This window comes from Leptopilina heterotoma, unplaced genomic scaffold (genome assembly GCF_015476425.1).
Source record: "Leptopilina heterotoma isolate Lh14 unplaced genomic scaffold, ASM1547642v1 Lhet_45, whole genome shotgun sequence".
In the NCBI taxonomy this organism is placed as follows: Eukaryota; Metazoa; Arthropoda; class Insecta; order Hymenoptera; family Figitidae; genus Leptopilina; species Leptopilina heterotoma.
In genome coordinates, this window is record NW_025111086.1 from 2,746,834 (window position 1) to 2,769,313 (window position 22,480).

The following is a 22,480-nucleotide window of genomic DNA, read 5'->3' on the forward strand; positions in this document are numbered from 1 at the left end:
TATTAAAATTTTTATTTTTGATTAAGTTGGACTAAAATTTTCAGTAAATTTAAATAAAATTTTTATTTCTGATAAAATTGAACTAAAACTGTTAATTTTTGGTTAAATCTTTTTAATTTCTGATTAAATTCCTAATTTCTTAATTTTGGAAAAAAAATGTCCTTATTTTTAGTAATCCCAGTATTTTTGTGAAGAATTGAGGAAGTTCAGATGCAGTGATTTTTGATGAATAATGGTTTATTAAACCGTGGAATAAATTCAGGCAAGCGTAACAATTCTTTGGAGAATAGATGTTGACGAAATATTCATTGATCTGGATAAACTTTTTTGTTATAGCATTTTGTTTAGGAAGAAAAAAAAATCCTATCACTTGTGTCGTAGGCATCAACTTTCTCATATAAGTCGCAAATTTCGTACGGTTCATTTCATTTTATAGAAAAGATTTCAAGTGGAAAGTTGTTTAAGGAAGTTAAATTTTTCTTTTGAATCACCATTTCAAATCGTTTTGGAGAATTAATTTTTTTGTAAAATATTTGTTTTTATTTTTACATATATTTATTTTAAAAACGTGACTTTTTCGACTCATTTTAAAGAAAAGGTTAAATTTACAGATTTTAAGGTTTTTATTTATTTAAGGTTATATTTATTTATTGTAAAGTGAAATTACTTTTATATTTTAATTTTTTCTATTTTTTGTTTTTCTCTTATTTATTTTTTCTTATTTTTGCCTTTTTTATTTTTATTCATTCCTTTTTTGTTTTTGCTTTTCTTCTTTTTCTATATTTTTCCAATTTTTCTTTTTTCCTTTTTCTATTTGCCTATTTCTAGTTTTTTTCTTTTTCAGTCTTTTTCTATTTTTGTTTGTTCCTTTTTTGTTTTTTTTTCTTCTTCTTCTGTTTTTTCATTTTTTGTTTTTTCTTTTTACATAAAAAATTTTAATTTAACAAAAAAAGAAGAAAACTTATAGTAACTTTCTTATCGGCTCCGATAAGAGTAAACAATAGTAAGATAAATGTAAAAAATAAATTTTTTTAAAAGTCTCTTCATCACTTCAAGTAGACATTTAGTTTTTCCCAGATACTTGCTCGAGCAAGTTTTCGTTTTCACGTAAAATAATTTAATTAAACATATTTTTCAGCAACTTAACAATATATTTTTTTTTACATGATCTAAAAATTATTTGTTGATTTACAGGTGTGAAATACGAGAAAGAAGAAGAGGATGAAAATTCTACAATTTTTGAATTTTTTGATCATTTTCTTGCATAGGGTGAAAAGTGATGATTCACATTCGAGGTGCAATGATACATCGGGGACAAATCGATATGTCAGCAGAAATAATTTTCTTTCATTTTGCGACAATGAAGACAGAGGAGATCCAAGAATGGAAAATTGGCATTTCATGAAAAAGAAAAGCTGCTCTTTAATGACAGTCGACACTGATGGTAATTTATTTTTTTTCTTTCTTTCTATTATTTTCTTTTTCCCTTTGTGGTATTTTTTAACTTTTTGCATAAACCCCTTTTCAATTTATGTTTGGAATATTTTTGTTCTTTTAAATTTGTGTTTTATAAAAAAATTTGATGAAATGAGAAAATAAAATTCTATGAAATATAAAATTTATTTTAATGAAATTTGAGAAAATTTCCTATTTTTTTAATTGTTTAAAATTATTTCCACTGACGTTTAAAGAAAACGTGTCAAAGACGTGGCAAAGGGAACGTAAGATTCAAGGTGGGAAGAAAAATTTGAATTTTCTTTCACACTCACAATCATGTGTCTTTGTTGTCATTAATTCTTTTTCTTTAAAATTGTCGATTCTTGAAATAAGAAAAAACTTCTTGAAACTCTTGAAAAAAAAGAGAAAAGAAGTTTCTTTTAAAAATTTTTTATTTTCAAATATAAAGTTTTGAATAATTTTATAATTAAAATTTTAAATAATTCCCTTATTTAGTACCTTTATAATTAATTATTATTGTTTATATTTTCAAAAATTTTAATATAATTCTTTGCAAGAATTTAATTATTTTCATAAAATAGTAAATTTTTTGCAAAAATTCAATTATTTTCTATAAAATTTTAATAAATCCTTCGAAGTAATTGAATTATTTTTATAAGTAGTAAAATTCGTCGCAAGAATTAAATTATTTTTTATAAAGAATACAATTTTTCTCAGGAATTCAATTATTTTTTATGTAAATGATAAAATTCTTCTCAGAAATTCAATTCTTTTCAATACATTATGACGCCATAGTTTGTGTAAAGCATGTGTTCAAATACTGCAACGTCATAATGGTTCAAATGCTCTTAAAAGAGTTCAAATTTTCTATCAATAATTTTAATAAAATTTTAATAGTAAAATTATTAATTACAATTTTTAACAAAATCAATTATATTCAATAAATTAAAGAAATTTTTGAAGGAATTCAATTATTTTCTAAATTTTAATAAAATTCCTTGATTGAATTAAATTATTTCAGAAAATTGTAATAAAATTCTGAAAAGAATTCAAATATTTTATAATGATTTTAATAAAATTCAATAATTAAATGTTTAATTTTAGGTAATTATTAAGAAACGCGATTATTTTTAAAATTTGAAAGAAATTGTTCCTAAAATTCAATTATTTTCAAAATTTTTAATTGAAATTATTAAAGAAAGTCCTTTTTTTAAAAAATTCAAAGAAATTCTTCAAAAGAATTTAATTAAGTTTCTTAAATTTTTTTTTTAATTTTTGGCAAGAATTCAATTATTTTCATAAATAATAAAATTAAGAAATTTAATTATTCTCAAATTTTTTGATAAAATTATTTGCAAATAATTCAATGATTTTCAATAAATTAATATTAAGATTGAAAATATTTAAAAAGTTTCCTTTAATATTAATATTTTTTAATATTACTTAACTATTATTTAATATTAAAAATTAGCATGAAATATTTTTTCATATTATTTAATTGTCATTCACTATTAAAAATTAGTATCAAATCTTTTTTAATATTATTTTACTCAATATTAAATTAAATTTATTTATTCATTTACTATTAAAAATTGGAATTAAATATTTTTTAATATTTAATATTAAAAATTAGAGTTAAATATTTTTCAGCTTTACCTAAAAGGCTATAGCTCGTTAAAAATGAAATAAATAAAAATATAAATAATCTATAACAGTTTAATGATAATGCAAAAACAAAAATTATACAAGAAGAAAATTACCGCAAAGGGTTAAAAATTGTTTAAATATACCTAAAGTTTTTCTTTGAGTTAATGCTAATCCATGATGACTATTATTATGTCATTAATGAAAGAAAACTAAAAGTTTAATAATTAGTTCCGACTTGTAATTTCATCATATTTTACTATTATGTATAAAATTTGCTTTATGACTTTTCTTAGGTTCAATTTTTTGCGTCTGCCAACCATAAGAAAGAACCGGTTTAAATATGACAATTATTTCCATATAGTCGTTAAAATATTTTTTTATTTACATTATTTATTTTTTTCCTTCAATCTTTAATTTTTCTTATAAGTGAATTTTATTTTTATTTTTATTCACAATAATTTAATACACCTATATCAAGTGGAAAATATTTGCCATCAATATTTTCATTTTCCAAAATAAAAAGAAATTGGGACAAATATTTCTTTTTGATTTTTTTTCTCCAGGATTTAATTTAAATTTAATAAATTTTTTTGGATTTTTTTTTTTTTTATTTATTTTGGAGCAGTCGAATGTTTTTATGGTGGTTAGTAGAGTATATGTATATAGTTTTCGTTCGGATCAAAGAGTGTGTGAGCGGTTGTCATCGCGTAAACTTCTCATTTCCGTGCGTGGTACATTCAGTGGAAGTTGCATGTCTCGGTGAGATTTTTTTTTTCGGTCATTTTTCTCAAGTTTTTTTTTTGTCACATGCGTTAATCGGAAAAAAACTGCTCTTTAAAGAAAATGAAGACAAGACTTCTCATTGTTTTGTGTTTATTAATATTTATTTCGGCTGCTTGCGAAGTTAGATCCTCATCGAACGATGGTAAATAAATTTTTGTTTATAACCCTCAAAATATTTTTCTCTTTTTTCTAATAGAGAAACGAAAAATTCTATACAAAAAAAAACAGATCAAAGGCAATTATTATTTATATTCGTCTTGGGAAGGAGGGAAGAAATTCGATATCATTTATTATTAATTTTCTTATATTGACTCGAGTGGTTGAATTTTTATTTCATGAATATTTGAAACTTGGATTAAATAATTTGACATTTGACACATTTTTAAAAATTCTTCTCGATTGTTTATACCAGGAATTTGGCTTTTTTATTATAATAATAATAGAAAAAGAGTTTTTTTTCTTTTTTTCTTTAATTAATTGCCAATCATTCAATTTGAAAAATAAATCATGACTTAAAATGATTTATTTCATGATTTATTTTCCAAATTGAATGATTCTCTTTTTTTCATTTTTTTTGAAAATTGGTTAATTTTAATGTTTTTGTCCCTTTTTTGATTTTTTACTCTATTTTATATTGTTTAGTCTGTATTATTTGATTTTTTAATTTTTTTAAAGATTTTTTTAATTTTGTTCTTTAATATTTGATTCTTTATTTGTCGAAAATTTATTTTATCGGAAAATTGTTCAATTTAATGTTTTTGTTCTATTTTTGTTTTCTTTTATTTTGTATTCTTATTTCTATTGTTTACTCCATTAATTATTTGATTTCGTTTATTGTTAATTATTAATTATTAATTTTGTTAATTTTGTAAATTTTGCTCCAGTAATATTTTATTATTTATTTTTTAATTACGTCAATTCTTAATTATTTCGTTTAAATTGGAGTTGATTGGCTCGAATAGTTGTTGATATGCAATATTGCTGTCATTTAATTAAAAATTTTATTAATAAGTTTTTTTCGATTAAAACGCAAAAATAGAACATTTTGTTTCAAAATATCAATATATTAATTATTAATATTTAAATATAAAACTCGATATTCTGTGGGTTTAATTTTAGTTCAGGATTAAACTTCATTTTTCTATTTTTTACAATTTACCTAAAAATTCCATCTGGAAAATGTAATAAAAATCCTTGAATTAAAATCCTTAGAATTAAAACGATCAGATAGAGTCGCTTTTTCGTCTGGAATATCAATTATTTTGTCTAACATTCTGAAAAGTAATTATTTTTTTGCTTTAACGAAAATTGCTTCTTTTTCCTTGTATAAGAAAAGTAAAAAAATTTCAAAAAAAAACTTCTTAACTTTTTTAAAAAAACTAATTTTTTTTTTAAGATTCACGAAAATTTTATCTTTTTTTAAAATATTTGTTATCATTTTTCATTTATCATATCCGGCTGAACGATTTTGCCTACGTGACATTCTAACATTTAGGGAAAAATGATTTTTTCCACCCTCACTGCTTCTTGAGAGAAAGAGAAAATAAAGAAGTTTTAAATTAGATATTCTATAAATAGAAATTGACTAAGAGTATTTCTATAGTAATTCAACTTTAATTTGTAAATTCTGTTGTTAATTATTCGAAATTTAATTCGAATAATTAAAAAGTTAAAAATTTAATTCTTGTTTTTAGATTTATGAAGGGGAAAAATTTTCTTTTGTTTAAATTAAAATAAAATCTTTGTTTCAAGTCAGCCACGTCGGATAAATAAACGCTTCAGGGAAATACACGCACAACATTCGTTGAACGCAACGCGGTTCGTTGGCGCTACTTTTTTAGATGACATAATCGACATGTAGTATTCCGCGTCTCAAGACTCAGATGCAATCAAATCATCATCATCCGCTCTATAAACTCTCGTCGATTATTTCAGAAGAAAAATATTTTTTCCATAGAATTTTCATTTTTACAGTAATGATTAATTTTTTTTTTCGAAAATTATTTTCATAAAGAAGCAATTAATCGAAATGATCCGAATATAATAATAATAATAATAATAATAATAATAATAAAAATAATAATAATTATATAAAAATACTATAATAATAATTTTCGAATTATAATTGTTTATACATTTTATTTTACGATCGAGAATTATTAATTGAATTAAAATTCAATAATCGAATTAATTAAAATATTACAATTGCAGATGTCATTGTTTTCACTGTCGCTACAAATGCCACCGATGGTTACAAAAGATTCATTAAATCCTCCAAAGTTTATGGATTTAATGATAAAGTAAAAGTTCTTGGCTTTGGGGAATCGTGGAAAGGTGGCGATGTCCAGAGAACAACTGGCGGTGCACAAAAATTGAATCTCCTCAAACAGGCGCTTGATGAATACAAAGATGATACGAAAAAAATTATGCTCTTCACCGATGGGTAAGAATTAAAAAATTCATGAACACTTTTTTTTTATTTTTATCTCTTTTTTTTAACGAAAAGATTGTGAATTCTTTTTCTTCAAGCTACGATGTGATATTCCTGACGGACTTGGATAGTATTGTGGAAAAATTCAAGGATTTTAATGCACGAATTGTCTTCTCCGCTGAAAAGCATTGTTGGCCGGATAAAAATCTAATTTCCGAATATCCTTCAATTGCGAGAGGTTTACGTTTTCTAAATTCGGGAGGATACATTGGTTACGTGTCCGATATTTATTCGCTATTATCTAATGTCGAATTGAAGGACGACGATGACGATCAATATTTTTACACAAAAGTTTATTTGGACCAAGAATTGCGGGAGAAGCATAAAATTAAGCTCGATCATAAGGCGGAAATCTTTCAAAATCTCTATGCAGCTTTAGGTGAATTAGAAGAAACAGATTAATTAGAAATTAATTTTGGAAATTAAATTTAGGAATAAAATTTTCGAAATTATATTTAGTAAAATTTAAATTCATTTTTCGAAATTAATATTAAGAATTAAATTATCGAAATTGAATTCAGAAAATAATTTTGTAAATTAGAATTAAACTAAAATTGAGAAAAAGCATGAATTGAAATTCTAAAATAGATATTTAATTAGATATTTAGATTTAGATAGATATTTAATTTAATATTTTTTGGATTTACTTTTATTTTTTGTTGAACTAAATTTATTTTATTTACAAAACGATTTTTGTTTCAGGCGATGTTGAATTAATGTTCAAGGGAAATGAAGCCTATGTTCAAAATAAAGAATACAATACTGTGCCAATGATTCTACATGGCAATGGACTAAGTAAAATAGCGTTAAATTATTTAGGAAATTATCTCGCCAATGCCTGGAGTCCAGAGAAGGGTTGCATTGATTGTTGGGTTGATACAATTAATTTAGAAAAAGCTAAAACTAAAGCATTTCCAGTAATTCAAATAGCGGCATTTATTGTCAAACCAATGCCATTTTTAGAAGAGTTCCTGATAAAAATACACCAACAATCATATCCGAGGGAGAAATTACATCTCTTCATTTACAATAATGTTCCATATCATAAAGAATTGGTGGAGAAATTTATCAGTGAACATGGAAGTGATTATAAAAGTATAAAGACAATTGCACCTGAAGATGAAATTAATGAGGTCGACGCTCGAGATTTAGCAATGTATGTTTCTATTTTTCTCTTTTCTTCCCTTTTTTTTCTTTAATTTTCATCAATTAATTACATTTCTTTATTTTTCTCCATTTTTTTCATTTTTTCTCAATTTCTTTTTTTTTGCTCTTATTTTCTATTTTTTTAGAATAAAGATTTTTTTTACCCTTTTTCAGGGATCGGTGCTTGGCGAAAAAATGTTCGGGATACTTTTCAATAGACGCCGAGGCACATTTGGATAATAAGGAAACATTGAGATTCTTGGTGGAACAACAAAGAGGAATTGTTGCTCCATTAATTGTGAGAAAATTCAAGGCTTGGAGTAATTTCTGGGGTGCGCTCACTGATGACGGATATTATGCCCGCAGTTCCGATTATATGCAAATTATTCACAATGAACGAAGGTATGTTGGAAAATAAATATGAGCAATATTTTGGAATTTATTATTCATCGCTTATTTTCAATTTCGAATAAGTATATAAATTATCTTTCATTATTTTCACTTTTGAGAAAAATGATACATTTAACACAGAGCCTATTTTTTATTCGCTTCAAATAAATTTTATTTGGAATCAATTCAGAAGAAAATGAGAAAAAAAAAATGATTTGAAAAATATAACGATTAAGTATATGAATTATTATTTATTTTAATTTTTGGATTTTACAGGAAAGAGAATTTTCTAAACGAAATGTTCTAGTGAATTTGTTTTTTAAACTAAAATGTATTACAAAATCATTTCGTATTAAAAATAGTAATTAATAATTTACGGAATTAAAAATGATTGTTTTCTAATACAGTAGACAATACTAATGATTAAAATTCAACTTCTGATAATAAAAATTAAGAAAAAATTGTTTTAAATAAATAAAAGTTTTCTCACTTCGTGTATTTATCGGGAATTTTTTGTTGATTTTTTTTTCTTTCTTTTACATAATATATTGCTATTGTAATATTTTTTTTAGTCTTGAATAATTTAAAAAACAATATAATATTTAAATTTTTTCAATCGAAAACAATAGAGAAATCAGTCTTGAATGATCTACGATCAATACTATACATATTATCAGCCGTGCATTCATAAACTCCAGCATCCATTTGAGTTGTGGGATCAATTTCTAATTTCGATTTTATCTTGTCTTCTCCAATTTGCCACTCGTGAACCTTTAAATATTTTTCCGTTTCAAATTTTGACAATTTTTCAGGCTTTAAAATCGGGAGGGAGAAATTATTTATACGTCGATGAAATTCACAATGTTTATGATCAACGATTGAAAGGAAATTTTTGATAAAATTTTTTATAAGAATTCGATTATTATTTTCAATTATTATTATTAATTAAAGTAATAGTATTCAAAATGTTATTTAATTTTTCTAAATTGTATTCAATTTTCTTGAAATAGTATTTAATTTTTTTAAGTAGTATTTAATTTATTAATTATTTTTTTTTGAAAAATAATTCTTAAACTTACGTGTAAATAGAGATGAGTGTAAATTTCATTGCCATCTTTATACCATGTTATGTGGGGTCGTGGAGTTCCACGGGCTGTGCAAAGAAATGCAATTTTATGTCCAAGAACGTATTCCAAATCAAAGTGAGAAGCGAGAATAATTTTTGCTCCCTAAAATAAAATTTAATTAATAATATTTGCTATTGAAATTTGTTTTTCTTGAAAAATTCGTAAACAGTCAAATAATCTTTGCAATTAACTGGAAATAAATTTAAATAGTCGAAAAAATAAGAATAAAAAGAATAAGAAAAAGAAAAATAAAGAATAAGAAAAATAAGAAAAAATAAGGAAAATAAGAAACAAATGAAAGAATAAAATAAGAACTATAGAAATAGGAAATATAAATACTAATAGAAATTAATAAATATTTTAAAAAAATATTATTATCTGTATATTTGTATCTAAAATTTATTTCTATATTTATATTAATACATTTTTCCTTTGTTTTCAGTAGAAAAAGAAAAGTTTTCTCTCTCCTAACGCAAGAAGCATTCGAATTGAATTTATTCAATTATTGAACAACTCACATCGGCATTATTATAATATTGATCACTTTCTGGATCACGATACTTTCCGGTAATTGGCATTCCAATTTGAACACGAGACCTGCTTCTGGCCTTGCCGCGTCCTCTTCTTGCCGTGATTTCTTGGCAAATAAATAAAAATACTGCCAGAAATAGAATAAAAGATGTACGGGACATGACTTTCTGAAATTCTGGAAAATTTACACATACAATTTTCTATTTTTACTGTTCTGTCGTCATAAATTTTCGATAGATTTTCATCTTTGGAATTTTTCTTTCTTTTAAAAATTGAGTTTTTTCCTCAAGTTTTCCCACAGAGAAAAAAAGTTAAAAAACAAAGACTTTTTTCTTTTTAAAATTAAAAAGTTTTGGTAGAAAAATTTTCTTTAAATACTTACGTGCTCTAGAGACACACGGGGTTTGTGAACGATACAAAACTCCGATGTAACTGACTAGCCACTGGTCTATTACTTCCCTAGTATCCTCTCCTATTCTGTCTCTATTACACTATTATAAGTTGATATCTCTAACTGCATGCGTTTATATTACGCCAAATTTAGGTCCCGATCTTTATCTTTAGATTCGAAATTATTCCAAATGGAAAATTGAGTGGAAAAAGAAATAAAGTAATTTTCTCTCGCCTATAAAAAAAAAAAAAAAAATAGGTCAATGCTCTCATATTCTACGACAGTGTATTTAAGGGGGAAAATTTTCTTCTTTCTTTGTCTTTAAATTTTCGAAAAGAGGTGTTTTAATTGTAATTTTTTCTAAATTGAAAAATTATGAATTCCTTTTTTCTTTCTAAATGAATATGAATTTGACTTTCAGTAATAAATTGACATATATAGTTTACAATAGATATATATGTAAGTGTAAATTAAATATGTCCAGTGGAACCGGCGTTTCAAGTAACAGATACATTACCCCACTCAGATCCAATTATTTCTTAATAAAAAGGATCTAGGGGACCTTTGTTGTTAGTGTCTACGCAGTAGCCCAAGAGTTGAAGAAAAGCAAAAACATAAATTGATTCTACTTCTGCTTTTTTTTGGAAAGTTTCTCTTCTTTCCTTTTATTTTTGCCCCATTTGTGTCAATTTGAAAATTCTTTCTTTACGGTGATTTTTTCTCTCATTTTTCACTCAAGATTTAATTTTTAAAATTTGATTTATCAAACTATTTGATATTTTATTAATTTTATTATTAATTCCAATTAAATTTCATTTTTATTTTATCTTTTTCCCTCAGGAGGAAATTATTTTACTTTACTATTTTTTTTGCTTGTTTTCTTATAACAGTAATTGGCGAAATTTCTATTTTTTACTAATTTAACTTATTTCTTTATTTTCTAATTTTTTTATTGAAAAATATTTTTTTATTTAGTTTTATTTTAAAATTTATTGTTTATAAAAAAATTTTTATTACAAAATTTATTTTTAAAGAATTTATTATTAAAAAATTATATTTTATGGGTAATTTACAGTTCTAACAAAAAAGCAGTAAAAATCGTTTTCTTGTTAAAAAATAATTTAACTAAATTTTAATTTTTCTGCTAATTTAACTAATTTATTAATTTATTTTTTATTAAAAAATATTTATATTTTGTAAATAATTTACAGCCTTAACGAAAAATTAGTAAATAAAAATTGTTTTCATGCTAAAAATAATTCAACTAATTTTTATTTTTTAATTTTTCAGCTAATTTAACTATACCTAATTATTTTACTTTCTTATTTTTTTATTGAAAAATATTTATATTTTTCGAGTAATTTACAGTCCTAACGAAAAAGCAGTAAAAATCGTTTTCTTGTTAAAAATAATTTAACTAATTTTTACTTTTTTGCTAATTTAATTTATTTTTTCTTTTTTTGATACTTTAATCAATTTATTAATTTTTTTATTAAAAAATATATTTATATTTCGTGAGTAATTTACAGTAGTCCCAACGCAAAATAGTAAATAAAAATCGTTTTCTTGTTAAAAATAATTTATTTCTCATTCTAAAATATAATTTATAAACTAAAATTGTTTCCAATTTGTAAAGTTTCATGTGTATTAATAATGAAAGTGCCTTCTTGTATTAAAATATTAAAATGAAAATTGAATTCGAATTGAAATTGAATAGAAATATTTTTTTCTTTTATATATTAAAAGTGTAACGAAAGTAAAGAAAAAAATGCATTTAAAACATTAAAATCTAATTTCAATCTTTTAATTCTTTCTATCTATTTTTCGTTTTTCACTCTTGAAATTCTGACCAAGGAATAAAATTAGAAGAATTTGTCAAAAAAAAAAAATCCAAAGTCCGTGATTTTCTTTTTTGGAAAAAAAAAGAATTTAGAGAAAAAAAGAACTTGATTTTCTTCTTTCAAAAATATTTTCAGTCTCTCAATTTTTCCCTCAACTATTTTTTGGCGATTTTCTTCTTTGAAAAAAGAATTTAGAAAAAAATTTAAAAGAACTTGATTTTATTTTTGATAAATATTTTCACTTTTTTAAATTTTTATTTAAATTCTGCTAAAACCTTTTTTTTTTTTTACTATTTTCTTTTTTGAAAAGAGAATTTAGAGCAAATGATTTTATTTTTGAAAAATAATTTCACTCTTTCAAATTTTTATTAAATTTATTAAATTTATTAAATTTATTAAATTTATTAAATTTTATTGGTACTTTTCTTTGTTGAAAAAAAGAATTTAGAGAAAATCTAATTTTCTTTCGCGAAAAAAAAAATTCAGTCTTTGAGTTTTGATGCTAAATTCTCCTAAAAAAAAAATTTTTTGGTCGAATTTTCAATTGGTGTAGAAAGAAGAAGTGAAACAAAAAAACTGCCCTCTCTGTTAAATCAATGTTAATTCAAGGTGAACGAATTTAATACGAGAACATAACATAATCGGTTTTAAAACCACGTCGATCCACTGAATACTGATTGTCAGCTTGACATTCATAATATCCCGCATCTTTTTGTGTTGCCGGATCTATTTCCATTTTTGATTTCACTGTGTCGTTTCCAATTGGCCACTCGTGCACCTGTAATTTTTCGAATTTAGGTAAAATTTTCTATTGAGAATTTTTTTCAGGATTTTGTTGTAAATTTTTATTTGGAATCGATCAATTTTTTATTACATTGATCAACTTTTAAGTAAATCGATCAATTTTTACTAAATTAATCAACTTTCTTGAATTGAACAATTTTTATCAAATTGATTTGAACAATTTTGATTTCCCGAAAGATTTTTTATTACCTGAAAGAAATTGTGGTGATAAAGTTCGATGCCGTCTTTGAACCAGGTGATTTCCGGTCTTGGCAGTCCAATTGCCATGCAGAAAAATGTAATTTTTCTTCCTAACATGTAGTCTAATTCGAAATGAGACGATTTGACAATTTTTGCTCCCTGAAAATAGGAATTTTTTCTTTGCAACTATTTTTCTTCTCGTCGATTTTTCAACAATAGAACAGAAATATTTTCTGTAAATAGATTTTGATTTTCAAAAAAAAATTTAGAAAAAAAAGAAATTTTTTTTTTAATTTAGACTTACATCCTTATTTTCGTAATAATTAACGCTGGCAGGATTACGATTGAGATTTGGCATATTATGAATCCCAAATCGATTGATATTTCCCATTCTACCACGTCGACCTCCTCCTCTACCACCGCCCTTCGCAGCCTCCACATAAATAGAGGCCAGTGTCAACAGTAGTAAACAATAAGTCCACCATTTCATCATTTACCACTTTTTTTTCGTTTATAAATAATTGAAAAAAAATTTACTACAATTTAGAAAACAAAGAAAAAAGTTAAGAATATTAGAAAAAAGCAAAAGGAAATTTTTTTCTTTTGGTGAAAAATATTTCTTACCTTTTTTTTTTCTTTTTGGGTCCAGGAAAATCCTGCGAACTTGAATAAAGAATGTGCACTGAATGAAAACGTTTTAGAGCCTAAAATATGAATGTACCAAACTAGATGGAAACGCAAGCACTGGTGAGAGAGTTATGAATCTCAATTGGATAATTATGCATAACCCATTGCAAGTGAGTGAGCTCTCATCGCAAATCACGAACGATATATGAAGTGATGGCTTGCCAAAACATTTAAAGAGATTATTTTCAGAGAACAAAAATTTATGGAATTGCGTGAATTGTGTTGCCCCCCATTTTTTCTAGATATAAATTGAAGGAGAAAATTTCTAATTGTATTTTTTCTTTTTTTTTTACAGGGGACTGTGGAACGTGCCATTTATTAGCAGTTGTTATTTAATTAATTCAACTATCATTAGCAATAAAGAAACGCGTCCATTGTACACGAAAGGCGATCTTGATCCGGATATGTCTTTTGCATTAAATAATAGACTGAAGGATGTGTTTATGTACGTCAGCAATAGAATGGATTTTGGACATTTGATAAATCCGGAAACTTTTAAAATTTCATACACTAATCCGGATATGTATCAGATTATTGACAATAGAATCGATTGGGAGGAGAGATATTTGCATGAGGATTATTCAAAGAATTTTGACGATGGTGTTAAGCACCAGCAGGTAAACCGAATTTTTTTTAATATTAATTTTATTATTTTAATTCATTGCGCTAAATTTTTTCCAGGAATTTTTTATTTTTTAGAGTTGCCACAAGCAAAAGTCAGGAAAAGTAAAATTAATTGAGGAAAAATCAGGGACTTTTATCAAAAATGATGAAAAAATAGTAGATTTCTAGAATTTATATAAAAAAATTTATTTTTTTTTGAAATTGCGACTTAGAAAATTTAATTAATTAAATTTCTTCAAATTCCTTTGAAAATTAGCAAAAATTCAAAAAACCGAATTTCTTAAAACTCAACATTTTTCCTTCTTTTTTATGGCATTTAGCTTCATTATTTTTGTGCTCTTCAAAAATACTTTACTTATTTAAAAGTCTCCACCCTTTGGTAAAAAATCTAATATTATGGAAAATTAGCAAAAATTCAAAAAACCGAATTTCTTAAAATTCAACATTTTTTCTTCTCTTTTATGGCATTTAGCTTCATTATTTTTGTGCTCTTCAAAAATTCTTTACTTATTTAAAAGTCTCCACCCTTTGGTAAAAAATCTAATATTATGGAAAATTAACAAAAATTCAAAAAACCGAATTTCTTAAAATTCAACATTTTTTCTTCTCTTTTATGGCATTTAGCTTCATTATTTATGTGCTCTGCAAAAATACTTTACTTATTTAAAAGTCTCCACCCTTTGGTAAAAAATCTAATATTATGGAAAATGAGCAAAAATTCAAAAAACCGAATTTCTTAAAATTCAACATTTTTCCTTCTTTTTTATGGCATTTAGCTTCATTATTTTTGTGCTCTTTAAAAATACTTTACTTATTTAATAGTCTCCACCCTTTGGTAAAAAATCTAAAATTATGGATAATTAGCAAATATTCAAAAAACCGAATTTCTTAAAATTCAACATTTTTCCTTCTTTTTTATAGCATTTAGCTTCATTATTTTTGTGCTCTTCAAAAATACTTTACTTATTTAAAAGTCTCCACCCTTTGGTAAAAAATCTAATATTATGGAAAATTAGCAAAAATTCAAAAAACCGAATTTCTTAAAATTCAACATTTTTTCTTCTCTTTTATGGCATTTAGCTTCATTATTTTTGTGCTCTTCAAAAATACTTTTCTTATTTAAAAGTCTCCACCCTTTGGTAAAAAATCTAATATTATGGAAAATTAGCAAAAATTCAAAAAACCGAATTTCTTAAAATTCAACATTTTTTCTTCTCTTTTATGGCATTTAGCTTCATTATTTTTGTGCTCTTCAAAAATACTTTACTTATTTAAAAGTCTCCACCCTTTGGTAAAAAATCTAATATTATGGAAAATTAACAAAAATTCAAAAAACCGAATTTCTTAAAATTCAACATTTTTTCTTCTCTTTTATGGCATTTAGCTTCATTATTTATGTGCTCTGCAAAAATACTTTACTTATTTAAAAGTCTCCACCCTTTGGTAAAAAATCTAATATTATGGAAAATGAGCAAAAATTCAAAAAACCGAATTTCTTAAAATTCAACAGTTTTTCTTCTCTTTTATGGCATTTAGCTTCATTATTTTTGTGCTCTTGGAAAATACTTTACTTATTTAATAGGCCCGACTTTTTGGTAAAAAATCTAAAATTATCGAAAATTATCAAAAATTCAAAAAACCGAATTTCTTAAAATTCAACATTTTTTCTTCTCTTTTATGGCATTTAGCTTCATTATTTTTGTGCTCTTCAAAAATACTTTACTTATTTAAAAGTCTCTACCCTTTGGTAAAAAATCTAATATTATGGAAAATTAGCAAAAATTCAAAAAACCGAATTTCTTAAAATTCAACATTTTTCCTTCTTTTTTATGGCATTTAGCTTCATTATTTTTGTGCTCTTTAAAAATACTTTACTTATTTAATAGTCTCCACCCTTTGGTAAAAAATCTAAAATTATGGATAATTAGCAAATATTCAAAAAACCGAATTTCTTAAAATTCAACATTTTTCCTTCTTTTTTATAGCATTTAGCTTCATTATTTTTGTGCTCTTCAAAAATACTTTACTTATTTAAAAGTCTCCACCCTTTGGTAAAAAATCTAATATTATGGAAAATTAGCAAAAATTCAAAAAACCGAATTTCTTAAAATTCAACATTTTTTCTTCTCTTTTATGGCATTTAGCTTCATTATTTTTGTGCTCTTCAAAAATACTTTACTTATTTAAAAGTCTCCACCTTTTGGTAAAAAATCTAATATTATGGAAAATTAGCAAAAATTCAAAAAACCGAATTTCTTAAAATTCAACATTTTTTCTTCTCTTTTATGGCATTTAGCTTCATTATTTTTGTGCTCTTCAAAAATACTTTACTTATTTAAAAGTCTCCACCTTTTGGTAAAAAATCTAATATTATGGAAAATTAGCAAAAATTCAAAAAACCGAATTTCTTAAAATTCAACATTTTTTCTTCTCTTTTATGGCATTTAGCTTCATTATTTTTGTGCTCTTCAAAAATACTTTTCTTATTTAAAAGTCTCCACCCTTTGGTAAAAAATCTAATATTATGGAAAATTAGCAAAAATTCAAAAAACCGAATTTCTTAAAATTCAACATTTTTTCTTCTCTTTTATGGCATTTAGCTTCATTATTTTTGTGCTCTTCAAAAATACTTTACTTATTTAAAAGTCTCCACCCTTTGGTAAAAAATCTAATATTATGGAAAATTAGCAAAAATTCAAAAAACCGAATTTCTTAAAATTCAACATTTTTTCTTCTCTTTTATGGCATTTAGCTTCATTATTTTTGTGCTCTTCAAAAATACTTTTCTTATTTAAAAGTCTCCACCCTTTGGTAAAAAATCTAATATTATGGAAAATTAGCAAAAATTCAAAAAACCGAATTTCTTAAAATTCAACATTTTTTCTTCTCTTTTATGGCATTTAGCTTCATTATTTTTGTGCTCTTCAAAAATACTTTTCTTATTTAAAAGTCTCCACCCTTTGGTAAAAAATCTAATATTATGGAAAATTAGCAAAAATTCAAAAAACCGAATTTCTTAAAATTCAACATTTTTCCTTCTTTTTTATAGCATTTAGCTTCATTATTTTTGTGCTCTTCAAAAATACTTTACTTATTTAAAAGTCTCCACCCTTTGGTAAAAAATCTAATATTATGGAAAATTAGCAAAAATTCAAAAAACCGAATTTATTAAAATTCAACATTTTTTCTTCTCTTTTATGGCATTTAGCTTTATTATTTTTGTGCTCTTGGAAAATACTTTACTTATTTAATAGGCTCGACTTTTTGGTAAAAAATCTAAAATTATGGATAATTAGCAAATATTCAAAAAACCGAATTTCTTAAAATTCAACATTTTTCCTTCTTTTTTATAGCATTTAGCTTCATTATTTTTGTGCTCTTCAAAAATACTTTACTTATTTAAAAGTCTCCACCCTTTGGTAAAAAATCTAATATTATGGAAAATTAGCAAAAATTCAAAAAACCGAATTTCTTAAAATTCAACATTTTTTCTTCTCTTTTATGGCATTTAGCTTCATTATTTTTGTGCTCTTCAAAAATACTTAGAATACAATTATTTTTAAAAATTTTAATTAACAAAACCTTAGAACATAGATATATATATATATATTTTTTAACAAAAACTTTATTTTTTAGAATTAAAAAAAAAATTCACTCATATATGTATGTTTTTTATATTTATTTATTATCTTCTTTATTATTGAATGACTTTTATTTTCATGAATAATTTCGGGAAAATTCATACTTCTATTAAATTATTTACAAGTTATTTAGTGAAAAATTTTACTTGAAAATTCAAAATGTAATTTAATTTTGAAAGAGTTATGTTTGCAGTTTTAATAAATAATTGAATATCAAAAATTTTTTTAAATTTTGATAATCCTAATGTCTATGGAAAAATACTAATAATTATTATTATTTATTTGTAAGAGAAATTATTGATGTTTCGAATGATATTTAAAAATATTCACAAATAATTTTCTTGTATATCTAATCATTTTTAAAATGAATATTATTTCAGAATAATTCGAAATAAAATAAAAATATTATTTACGATTAAGGGAAAAAGACGAAATTCTACTTGAAAATCAGGAGAAAATAAAATCAAATTTTTGTGTCAATTCTGTTTTTGTTTCGAATTTTATTTGTATTTTTTTATATTCGTTTGTAACAAATTTTTGGATTTTTTTAGAGGTATCTTTTTACTTGGATATGTTTTATAATTAATTTTTCTTTTCTTTGCAGCCCTGTCCTGACGTTTTTTGGTTCCCTATTGTCAACACCAGAATGACCACAGAATTAATCGAAATTATGGAGGCTTTTGGAAAATGGTCCGATGGATCCAACCAGGTAGAGAACTATGTTAAAATTCTTTTTCAAAATTTCTTTACCGTTTGCTTCTTTAAAACTAATTAATTTTCTTTTTTGAGAAAAAAATTTTTTTTTCAAATGAATATTCAAATCAAAACAATAATTTGTGCAAAAGAAACAGATTTATTAAAAATAGAAGAAATATATTTTTATCCATAATTTCTTTTTTTAACAATTTTTCAACTTGGCTAAAAGTATTAAATTTAATGGATTTATTTCAGTTTTCAACTTTCTCAAAAAACTAGAAGTGTTAATTTAATATATTCTACGAAATTTTCTGATTTTCTCAACATCAAAATTATTTTTTAAATTAAAAATTAACTGCTTTTTTATTTTTAAAAAAATTTGGAAAGTAGGAAAAGTTTAATAGGATCTCGAAATATAAATACAGAATATAAATTTTAGAATTAGACTAATTAGACTAAACAGGATAAATTTTCAAATTTAGAATCTAATTTAAGAGAAAAATATGAGAATTTTTCAGCAATTATTTTATTTTATTTATATTTGAAAAAAATAATGGAACAAAGTGTTTACTTAGAAGAATAATTTTTGTAATAATTTCGAAGTATTAATAGAAATTCTTAACAGGATACAAGACTAAAGGACGGTTATGAAAATGTACCAACGCGTGATATTCATATGAATCAAGTGAATTATGAGCCTCATTGGCTTTTTTTCTTGAATCATTATGTCAGACCACTACAGGAGCGTGTATTCGACGGCTACGTTCACGATGTAAGATATTATATTTCAATTTTAAAAAAATTTTATTTTAATTATTTCTAGGATAACAGAATCGATGGTGGCTATGAAGCTGTACCAACGCGAGATGTTCACATGAAACAAGTTGATTTAGAAAAAGAATGGTTAGATTTTCTAGCAGAGTACGTGGATCCTTTGCGAGAATTAGTTTTTCCAGAGAGAGACGAATACGTAAGAGTACTTGCCAAAAAAAAAAAGAAAAAGGGAAAATGCATTGGAAAATTTAATTTTTATTTTCTCTCAACACGCACTTTTGTCTTTAAATTTCACACCGTAAATGTAAATTTCACTTTGCTTAAACTAAAAACGGGGGAGAGAATATTTTCTATTTCGATTTAATTTATTATTGTTTTTTATATATATTTATGTATTTTTATAAATCACAGGCCTCGGATATTATAAATTTTTCGACATTTTTCCACCATTGCTAGAAAAGGCGACTTTTTCCACTTATTTAAAAAAAATACGTCTTTTTGACATTTCTGAAATATCGCCAAAAAAATACTTATTGAAGTTACGGAAAATTAAATTAAGAAATCAGTGAAAGTCAAGGAAACACAAAATTAAATTTTTATGACAATACTGAATAAAATAAATTACTTTTCTTTTTTTTCTTGTATTTTTAATCGACTGAACCGATTTTTTTTGCGTTTGCTTAAAATTGATCCGAGGTCTTAAATTCTATAAATTTGTATATATTATATATATTTTTCCCTATTATATACATTTTTATATTGTTTTTTTTTCAAAATTTATAATATGTATTTTTATATTGAATTACTCAGCATTGTTTTTTTTAATCGTTGATTTATTTATTTTCGACTGCACATTTTAGAAAGGTGATGGAACTGGTGCTTTTGACGTCGAATTAATTCAGCTTTTGATTAATGTCCTTGTTTTTTTATTTGGAAAATAATGGAAAAATTATTTTTTGAGTCAGAAATTAATAATTTTTTCAATATTTAACAAATAAAAATTACTAATTAATTTTGTTGTTAGTGTAAAAACCAAACAGTTGTTTTTGAAAATTCTATTTAATTTTTTCGATTATTTGAAAAAGAAAAAAAATTATATTAGGTATTTATTAAAATAATTGTAATTTAATACGAGTGATTTTTTTTTCTTCTAGATATTATTCACTTAATTTGTAAAAATGAATGTTTAATATTATTTTAAATGTTGGAAGAATTTTTTGCTTAATTTTGTTTTATGTAAAAATTAATTAATGTCAAAGAAAGAAAGAAAAAACTTTTCAAAACTGAATTAATAGAAATTTTAAATACAGTCGTATTTAAAATTTTTATTAATTCAGTTTTGAAAAGTTCTTTGTTTATTTAAAATTTTTATTTAAAATTTCAATTAATTTAATTTTAGTTCTTTTTCTTCGCGATGCCTTTTTCTAAAAGTGAATAATTAATGTTTATTTTTAAATGTTGGAAAATTTGTTGCTATTTTTGTAATTTTTGTAATTTTTGTAATTTCTATATTGAATAATTTTTTTCAAATACTAATTTTTGTATTAATTGACGTGTTACAGCCTCCGAGATCGTTGATGAATTTTGTTGTTCGTTATAAACCTGAAGAACAACCATCGTTGAGACCACATCACGATAGTTCAACATACACGATAAATATCGCTCTAAACAGAGCTGGAATTGATTACGAAGGCGGTGGCTGTAGATTTATTCGTTACAATTGTTCAGTGAAGGATACAAAACCCGGATGGATGTTGATGCATCCTGGAAGACTAACACACTTTCACGAAGGTTTGACTGTAACAAAAGGTACACGTTACATAATGATTTCCTTTGTAGATCCATGAAAAAAAAATTTATTCTAGGAGAGCAAAGCACTGTTATAAATTTTAGGGAAATTATCTTTTTTTATATTTCCAATTTCTATATTATGTATATTTCTTCCATTCATTTTCAATATCTACTATTTTTCCATTCATTTTCTGGTTCAATTCAGAAAATTATTTGTTTATTTTTATTTTCAACGAAAAGTTTATGCATTTTTATCTGAAATGTAAATTTTTGTATAAATGTCTCTCTATAAAAAAAAGGAAAAAAAAAAGATTTGTCTTAAATTGAAAGACTAAACGGACGAGAGAGTCAACAAATATTTAGATAATTATTGTCAGAGAAAAAAAATACGTCTAAATAATTTAACGATCGTTAATAATAATTGGACCAAAATGTAAAAAAAGTTTTTGAAAAATTAAAATTCTCTTATTTGAATAATTTCAATTTATAATTTAAACAATTATTTTGGCAGTTATTTATCATTTTGTACACAATTTAAATAATTTCAAGTATTTAAATATTCTCAAGTAGGTATTTAAATATTCTCGAGTATTTTCGTTTGATTGTTAAATTATTTACGAAATAGAAAAAAAATTGTAAATTTATTTTCTATGAATTGACGCAATCAGTATGTTTATTGCTTTGTTAAAGATAGAAAAACGCTTTAACGATAACGCACATGTACGACGAATTTTTCAACGAGTTATTTTAAAGAAAAATAAGATTTTAACATTTTTTTTACTTGTACTTTTTCAAGACATATCGATTTAATGTTTGTAAATATGTAAACAAAAGTACTGATAATAATAATAATAATATTAAAACAAAAATTACTTTTCTCAAGGGAAATTTTTCTCAAAATGAAAATCCATTTCTAATTTTATAAATATTTTTTTCGAATCTATTATAATACAGTCAATAATAATTAGTGCAGAAGAAAATTAATAATATAATATTTCAATATATTACGCATTATTTATATTTTAATTGTAAATAATATTATTTATGTTATAGAAATAATGTAAATAATATTAAATATAAATAATATTACAATCAATATAAATAAAATATAATATTCGGTAATATTATATTTATAAAAATTATTAATATAAAAGCATACAATTTTAATTTCATTTTTTTTTCAACAGTTTGATGATGTATTTCCGTTTAAATACACGAGCCGAGCTTTTTTTTTTAAATTAAATCAAGTACGTGACAGTCTGACGAGACTTTTTTTTATCATTATAATTATAAAATATCTAAAATATGAATTCGGTTCACTTAAAAGTTTAAAAACGTAGTTTCTAAGTTCAATACTGTAATATCGACTTTTCTTTTAGAAAATAATTAATAAGACTTACAAGTTTTTTTTAGGCACACTCAAGACTTTACACGCTTAATTTTTTTTTTCTTTTTTCAAAGTGATAGATCGTCTATTT

At 23.7% G+C, this 22,480-nt stretch overlaps 3 protein-coding genes across 5 annotated transcripts; 1 reads left to right on the top strand and 2 right to left on the bottom strand.

Moving 5' to 3' along the window:
* Window positions 1-1,042: 1,042 nt before the first annotated feature.
* On the top strand, window positions 1,043-21,502 carry LOC122507079 (procollagen-lysine,2-oxoglutarate 5-dioxygenase). 3 transcript variants are annotated; one of them, XM_043619590.1, is made up of 10 exons: window positions 1,043-1,107; window positions 1,195-1,444; window positions 6,100-6,331; window positions 6,418-6,758; window positions 7,082-7,535; window positions 7,700-7,927; window positions 13,772-14,093; window positions 18,346-18,450; window positions 19,261-19,407; window positions 20,774-21,502. In XM_043619590.1, exons 2-10 carry the CDS (start codon window positions 1,222-1,224, stop codon window positions 21,056-21,058), a joined length of 2,337 nt encoding a protein of 778 aa, XP_043475525.1. In that variant the 5' UTR covers window positions 1,043-1,107; window positions 1,195-1,221; the 3' UTR covers window positions 21,059-21,502. The 3 variants fall into 3 exon arrangements, with proteins under 3 accessions (XP_043475525.1, XP_043475524.1, XP_043475526.1); XM_043619589.1 differs by lacking the exon at window positions 19,261-19,407 and adding an exon at window positions 19,063-19,209 and having other exon boundaries at window positions 1,047-1,107; XM_043619591.1 differs by lacking the exons at window positions 1,043-1,107; window positions 1,195-1,444; window positions 19,261-19,407 and adding exons at window positions 3,789-4,030; window positions 19,063-19,209.
* LOC122507081 (immunoglobulin domain-containing protein oig-4-like) lies at window positions 8,152-10,111 on the bottom strand. Its single transcript, XM_043619593.1, has 4 exons — window positions 9,956-10,111; window positions 9,561-9,748; window positions 8,995-9,144; window positions 8,152-8,686 (listed from the first exon to the last, which is right to left on the bottom strand). The coding sequence occupies exons 2-4, from the start codon at window positions 9,732-9,734 to the stop codon at window positions 8,528-8,530; spliced, it is 483 nt and encodes a 160-aa protein (XP_043475528.1). The 5' UTR covers window positions 9,735-9,748; window positions 9,956-10,111; the 3' UTR covers window positions 8,152-8,527.
* On the bottom strand, window positions 12,201-13,586 carry LOC122507080 (immunoglobulin domain-containing protein oig-4-like). Its single transcript, XM_043619592.1, has 4 exons — window positions 13,414-13,586; window positions 13,094-13,325; window positions 12,799-12,948; window positions 12,201-12,583 (listed from the first exon to the last, which is right to left on the bottom strand). Exons 2-4 carry the CDS (start codon window positions 13,280-13,282, stop codon window positions 12,425-12,427), a joined length of 498 nt encoding a protein of 165 aa, XP_043475527.1. The 5' UTR covers window positions 13,283-13,325; window positions 13,414-13,586; the 3' UTR covers window positions 12,201-12,424.
* Window positions 21,503-22,480: the final 978 nt, after the last annotated feature.

Excerpts from the sequence above, each read along its gene's own strand:
- LOC122507079 (XM_043619590.1), top strand. The coding sequence starts at position 1,222 with ATGAAAATTCTACAATTTTTGAATTTTTTGATCATTTTCTTGCATAGG. Across the intron at positions 7,928-13,771 it reads ATTATTCACAATGAACGAAG|GGGACTGTGGAACGTGCCAT; the intron begins GTATGTTGGAAA and ends TTTTTTTTACAG. Across the intron at positions 18,451-19,260 it reads GGTCCGATGGATCCAACCAG|GATAACAGAATCGATGGTGG; the intron begins GTAGAGAACTAT and ends AATTATTTCTAG.
- LOC122507081 (XM_043619593.1), bottom strand. The coding sequence starts at position 9,734 with ATGTCCCGTACATCTTTTATTCTATTTCTGGCAGTATTTTTATTTATT. Across the intron at positions 9,145-9,560 it reads AATATTATAATAATGCCGAT|GGAGCAAAAATTATTCTCGC; the intron begins GTGAGTTGTTCA and ends ATTTTATTTTAG. Across the intron at positions 8,687-8,994 it reads ACACTCATCTCTATTTACAC|GTTCACGAGTGGCAAATTGG; the intron begins GTAAGTTTAAGA and ends AAATATTTAAAG.
- LOC122507080 (XM_043619592.1), bottom strand. The coding sequence starts at position 13,282 with ATGATGAAATGGTGGACTTATTGTTTACTACTGTTGACACTGGCCTCT. Across the intron at positions 12,949-13,093 it reads ATTATTACGAAAATAAGGAT|GGAGCAAAAATTGTCAAATC; the intron begins GTAAGTCTAAAT and ends TCCTATTTTCAG. Across the intron at positions 12,584-12,798 it reads ATCACCACAATTTCTTTCAG|GTGCACGAGTGGCCAATTGG; the intron begins GTAATAAAAAAT and ends GAAAAATTACAG.